General features: G+C 32.1%; 1 protein-coding gene across 1 annotated transcript; it reads right to left on the minus strand.

Annotated features, from left to right (window-relative positions):
- LOC143082723 (toll-like receptor 4) lies at window positions 1-3,697 on the minus strand. Its single transcript, XM_076258554.1, has one exon. The coding sequence runs from the start codon at window positions 3,544-3,546 to the stop codon at window positions 1,138-1,140; it is 2,409 nt and encodes an 802-aa protein (XP_076114669.1). The 5' UTR covers window positions 3,547-3,697; the 3' UTR covers window positions 1-1,137.
- Window positions 3,698-7,049: the final 3,352 nt, after the last annotated feature.

Raw genomic sequence — 7,049 nt, forward strand, 5'->3', positions numbered from 1 at the left:
GTAAAATTCAATATTTGTAATTAACATATATATAGTATTCATTCATTAATGGAATATTCATTCGTGCTATAAAAGTTTTGATTAATGAAGAAATCAAAGTCATTGAAACCCAGGACACCACCGAAAAACGCAAATATCGGACAAACTGAGACATTTACGCTCCCTTAGAAGGACCCCACGGAAAATCATCGTCAAGGAAAGTAAAATTCACAATAGGAAAAGACAAATCGTTTTGTTGAACATATCGGTATCAGGATTACTATGGGTAATTCGTTGTACAAAGATTTGAAGCTTTCTGTTTCAACACAAAGAAATTTAATCAAATGACACTTTTTTTAGTTGTTTTAAAAAAACATTTGTTGTTTTCATTGCTTTATTAACTAATGCTGTTAACGTTACTCCTATTCAGTGTCAGCTATTATGCATATGCATATCAGGTGAACAATAAATTGCCATCGTTTTTTGATAAGTAGTAGAGTGTGGATGTATTTTTGTCTTTTTCTCTCTCTTTAAAACACCCGTGTGTTAAAATTACATGAGTATATGCATACTTTTTTTCTTCAAATTTGATCAACAGTAATAATGAAACTATGGACGAAGGACTTGATTTTGTATATACATATATATAAATTGTTAAACAATGTAATTCTAACAAACATTTTAAGAACGGTTACAAATATCTAAAAATCAATATATTGCTACACAGACTAGCTTCATCGGGCGTGCACCTATCCAGGTGATATCGAATTTAGACAAGAAACTGTTGCAGCTTGTTGCACATTACAATTTGCTGCTTAAATAATAACTATATATACAGTATTTTTGTACAAAAGTAACCCAAAGATTAGGCCTTATTATTCGTGTATGCATAAACAACTGCGTTCACCTTTGAAAGAATTATAGATTATCGTTGACCATCTAACTGAGATTGATTTTCTCGTTTGAGCCGGTACGAGTTGAAATGACCAATGATAATATGTTTATCGTTATTTTACCTCAGGTTATGTTTTCAATTATATGTCAATTTCAATGACAACGCCACGTGCCCCCTTAGTTTCTAGCGATATTTTTTCATATCACTCGACTCCGCTTGTAAAATAGCGACGATCTTGTATATTAAAATTTTTTGCTTCAATGTTATTTCAGTGCTGTAACAAGTTGCCGCCAAAATACTACATCTCCTTGCTCGTCGTTTGGGAATTCTATGTACGATTGGGATTGAACGACTTCTAAAATATGCAAAGGAAAATCACGAGCAGATATTTGCTCAAAAACCACAAGGAAAAGTACGTTTTCATTATTGCGTTCGTAAATACTCTCCATTCTCGCCATATTAAACTCAAACATACACCAGTACGACTTCAGGTAATGGTAAGTCATAATGACAACAGTTTTACGACTATTGTGAATAGCGGAAGTAATGTTAGTCGCGATGTCATTTCCGGGTAAAAAGTTTCTTTTATGTAAGCATAGGCGAATGCCATTTTCTTTTTCCAGTGTTTGAAGTAATTGTGTATGAACAAACGATCGATCGTCATCTGCATAAGACACAAAGACGTCATACATATATTCATTTTCATCTTCGTCAATTTGTGGTATCTTACTTCGTGATCTAATTTTCACCATGTAGTAACAGTATCTCAGCTTCCATCGAAATCGGTAACAAATACCCATGATAAGAACAATTATAAACAATGAAAGCGAAACAAGTAGTCCGGAAGTGAGAATCACATAGGATGTACATTCTTTTTCCAATGTTGTGAATAGTTCTGGAATATGTTTCATCTGGACACGTTCTCCAGTTGATAATTGACAAAAGTAATGAGTTTTATTAACAATATGTACACTTGTACTTCCCATCCAATCTATAAATTTTTGAGATTCACATGTGCAAATCAGTTTGTTCCCCGACAGATTGATAGCAAGTTTTTTTCTCTTGTCAACTATGGAATTAATCTGGATAATCGCTTGATTATTGATAAATGTTATTAAGTTATTTCTTAAATTTAGGTATGACAGTTTTATCAAATGTGATAATTGAAAGTCAATATTTTCGATAAAATTGTCACTTAGATCTAATATTTCCATTTTTCTTAGAGATTTAAAAATCTGGTGAGGTAAATTCGATATTCTGTTTTGAGATAAATCAAGTTTTATTACATTTAACAAGTGTTGGAATGTGTTTCCATGGATATCGGATGGTAAGATAAGTCCCAGTAAATTATTACTCATTGACAACTTCTCTAATACAATGAAATCTGGACCGAAGAAGAACGTCGAAAGATAGGAGCACATATTTGAAGATAAATCTAAGTATCTCAAATTCTTTACATTTCTTAAGGGGCCAATCCAACGTGTCAAAAGGTTGTTACTCAGATCAACATTTTCTAGTTTATTATTAGATAGCTCCACTTCCGTTATGTTATATTGTGAGCCACAAGAACGGTAATTCAATTTTGTAAGGTTGTAGGGTATAGGTATGAAAGTTCTTCTAAAACCATCCTGTTCATTTGTTTCACGTCGAAACCACAGATGTTTAAATTGAGGATCCGAATATTCGTCAAGTCTAACATCAGTGTGCCAAGTACACACAAGGTCTAAGTTGCATTTTTCTGGGTTACTATCTTCCTTGTGGAATGAATTCATGCCGGATGCATCTACAGTTTTTACTGATAAGGCCAACAAGTCATTCAGGTATGGTCCTAAGGAAAACATGTTGTCTCTTACTGATAGATGGATCAATGTTGTGGGAAGAAATCTCAAAGCACCAGGTTCTATTTGTTGTAGACGGTTGCTGTCCATATGAAGCTCTAGGATGGATGTGTTTTTCAAATGCTTTATATGGTTAGTATGCAAATATGTATTCATATCAAAGACTTTATGGATTTTGTTAACTATTAATATCTTGATTGCGGAAAACTGGAGGTCGGCTGTAACGTTTTCTAATACCTCAAATTTCAAGCATGTATTTCCTGATAAATCAAGGGAGGTCATATTTTTCATTACATGAAAAGTCTCTATCTGTAAGGATTTTATTTTGCACATAGACAAATTTAAATGTCGAACGTGTGGTACATTCTGGAATGTGTTGGGTGTCAAAATTGGTACTGAACAATGTCCTGTAAACCCAGAAAAATCCAGAAGCATAAGGCGTTTGAGATTTTTAAACTGTTTACTCAGTATTGCTGTTTTGTTATACACAAAATCCATTTTCAAAGTTTCCAATCGCACTAAAGATGATATATCTGGTTGATATTCATCATAAAAGTTTTTCTTCAAGTTCAAATAAACTAAGCTTTTAAAACTGGCCAACCATTGGTGCGTAAAACTAATCATACTCAAATTGTTATGTTGAAGGTCGAGTTTTTTCAACTTTTCTAATCCGATGAAAGAAGATGATGAAATTGAATGAATGTTATTGAATGAAAGATCCAACGATGTTAGAAGTGTGTTTTCCGAAAATATTCCATCTTTAATCACCTCCAAGCTATTCATTCGTAAAGATAGTTTTAAAAGTACGTTTGGAAACCTTTGTATTCGTGTCATATTTAGTCTTGAACAATCTGCAACGTAAAGCGATGAACTCTGGTCTCTTTTACATGCGCATCTATGATCGAACTCACACGGTTTAAATCTATTTTTTCGTTTAATTATTGAGGCAGACCTGTAAAGTATTTCGAATGTTAGAACCAATACATATAACGGTCGTATCATGACGATGAAATAAATAACGAATTAATTAGTTTTCTCAAATTTTACCCTGACGGTGGAATCATAGAGTTACTAGTTCTACAACGTCCAAATGTAATACTCTTATTTGAAACACGTGTACATGTATATATATAAAAAAAACTTCACTCTTTGAACATATTGAATAAGTGGTACCATTACAAGTGGTGCTAAACATATAATACAATACTAAGACTTTGACTTATTTATTTCCTTGTTTCACATCCGTAGATAGAAATATGAGATACTCGATGAACGTATAAACAGCTCTTCAAGTTGACAGCTTTTCACATGTGTCATTTTGATTTCTTCCTGTTTTTACTACATTTTAAAAACAAATATTTCGTTTATTACCAAAAACAAATAAAATATCTTTTAATTTTTGTTTAAAGTAATTCAGATTTATTTCATTTACATTTGGCTTGAAGAGGCTTTTGCAACCTTTTGAATTTGATTGGCAAAATTAAAAAAAAAATCATGTCTGAGTTCGCATAATACTTGCACACCAAATAGGATAGTGGTGGATCATGTTTTAACAACACTTGATGGAAAACTGTAGACGTACATGTATACAGTAAAATCACAAAAATACTGAACTCCGAGGAAAATTCAATCTGAAAGTCCCTAATCACATGGCAAAATCAAAAAGCAAAACACATCAAACGAATGGACAACAACTGTCATATTCCTGACTTGGTACAGGCATTTTCAAATGTAGAAAATGGTAGATTGAACCTGGTTTTATAGCACTAAACCTCTCCCTTGTACGACAGTCTCATCAAGTATATGGGTGTTTTATAAGTGCGAGAACACGTTTCAGATTATTTTTTTAATGGGAGTCAAGATTTTCCAACGTCCTATATTTCGCAAGATAGCAGTCCATGGGCAGACATGTTCTTAGCATTTTCCCTTCGTAAACATTATTTCCACTAAAAAAATTAATACTGATAAATTTCGAGTAGAGTACTTAACAGACAAGCAGCACTTACTCTATTCGTTTGATGTGGTTGAGCTTTTGATTTTGCCATTTCATTAGGGACTTTCCGTTTTGAATTTTCTTCAGAGTTCAGTATTTTTGTGATTTTACTTTTAACTTATATTATAATTTTCGTTGCTTTAAAAATTTATAATTAAATAAAAACACACCAAAATTGATTTGATACTCAATATGCATCATTGGAAACTTATTTTAAAAAAGTTTTAATTTCAACCACACACCAAAGTAAAACCAATTGCTATTAAACACCATTATAAAAATTAACAAACGAGCCGGAATACGAAAGTGTCATGCGACGGCGCTTGTCCAGATGGGAAAGATCCGTTTGCGCCAAAAATGCGTCCTTTTTGCGCCACAACTTTATTCTCCAATGCTACGTTTGCGCCACATGTTTTAAATTGACATGGTATCATTTGCGCCAAAAAAAAAACATACGATTGCACCAATTAGAAGAAAAATTACTTCCCTACTCCTTTATTCGGACTTGAAACCGGCAGTTTACACGCCAAATGTTTCCTTTTCTGGAACATATTTTCTTCTTACTGCTGCTGCATGGGCACTTCCCAATTTAATGTATGTAGTAGCTTGTAACTTCACTTTATATATTGTCCAAAAACACAAACATTGAAGGATGAAATACACAAAACAGTTCATAATAATTCCTAATAATGATAAAGCCCATACGCAATGTTGGAACAAAGCACCGTGTCAACAGTATATGTGGCTAAAACATAATCAGCAAAAGCTTCCATTTTCTTCTCTATTGGTTTATCTTTATTAAATATTCAGCACAGCAATAAGTTTTTATTCTCTCTCTGTACATTAACTGTCTAATGTATTTTAAGTCATTTCTCTCCAGATGCTTATCTTCATGGTGAAATATCCGAACATATGATACTTTTAAGTCAAAAATAAGGATAAATATATGTATCAATTATTAATATTTCTGGATTTACCTGTTGCAATGATAGATCATGTGTTCTCTCACTGAAAAAAAAAACATAAAACACTTGTCACTATGGAAGCAACAATCAATTTAAATATAAAAGATATAATTTGGACTTTTTCGTATCCTTCGATAAAAAAAATCAAAATTATTTAAGATATTGTATCAGAATTATAAATAGTTGTTAAAGGTACCAAGATTATAATTTAATACACCAGACGCGTATTTCTTCTATGTAAGACTCATCAGTGACGCTCAGATCAAAATAGTTATAAAGCCAAACAAGTACAAAGTTGAAGAGCGTTAAGGACCCAAAATTCCAAAATTCAAATAAGTTGCGGCAATGTATAGAGACATTTGAATTTATGTATGCAAGTAAAAAAACCATCTTTCTCCACTTTATATATTATATATTTTACAAATATATATTAATACATTATGTCATTGTACTTTATACTTTTTTTGGATTTAACCTTTGGTTGCAAACGTGCAGAAAAAAATCATATTTATTCAAGTGCATGGGAAACGTTTATCTCACGGACGTATTTTTGTTTCATGTACTATTAATATATTAATAACGCATTTTAATCGAAGTTCCACTATGTTCCATTAGGCCTTGGACTTTAACAATATCCGGGAACATTGGCCATACCTCTTATGGTGTTGAAAAACAATTGATGTGCGTTGTGACGGTACTCGTCTAATTTGTCATGTTGATAAAGCTATAGGCACATTATCAATCTGAAACTTTATGGACAATTCTAAACAAGAGCAATTCTCTGTTATTACTCTACTTGGGAAACAATTCACTGTTTTATATTACTCGACAAAATAATGGATTTATTTTTATCCAAATAAATTAAAGGATTTGTTTACTGCAAAATTGTAATGCTTTCTTTGATGATTCGTAATTGAAGATTAAGGTGGCGAAATTTACTTTAAAATCAAATATTTTATATTATGTTTTTGTTAATTTTCTGTCAAAATTGTAATCTGCTGCGAATATTCTACTCAGACTATTGTTGTTTAAAGCAATTAAGTATCAGCTGGGATACAATATGTGTGGTTTGCATCTTTATGCTATACCAGACCGTCTATCATGGAAAATGTATATTTAATGCCTTCAATAACGAAATTTCCCCGTAAAAAGGTGTGAAATTTTGTATGTAATTAAAACTGTTTTCAAGAACTTCCGAAAACACCAAAAAATAATAAAACATTTTTTTTTACGAAAAGACAATTAAAAATCGCTGGCAAAATTAGAAATTTTTGTTTTCAAAATATGATATTGGTCAGGTGAGCCACTGTCGAGGCAATGAATAGAAGTACACAGATTTCTTGTTAATTATGGTGATTGTAGATTGTCAGGGGTGGACT

The sequence above is a fragment of the Mytilus galloprovincialis genome, chromosome 7 (genome assembly GCF_965363235.1).
Source record: "Mytilus galloprovincialis chromosome 7, xbMytGall1.hap1.1, whole genome shotgun sequence".
Classification (NCBI taxonomy): domain Eukaryota; kingdom Metazoa; phylum Mollusca; class Bivalvia; order Mytilida; family Mytilidae; genus Mytilus; species Mytilus galloprovincialis.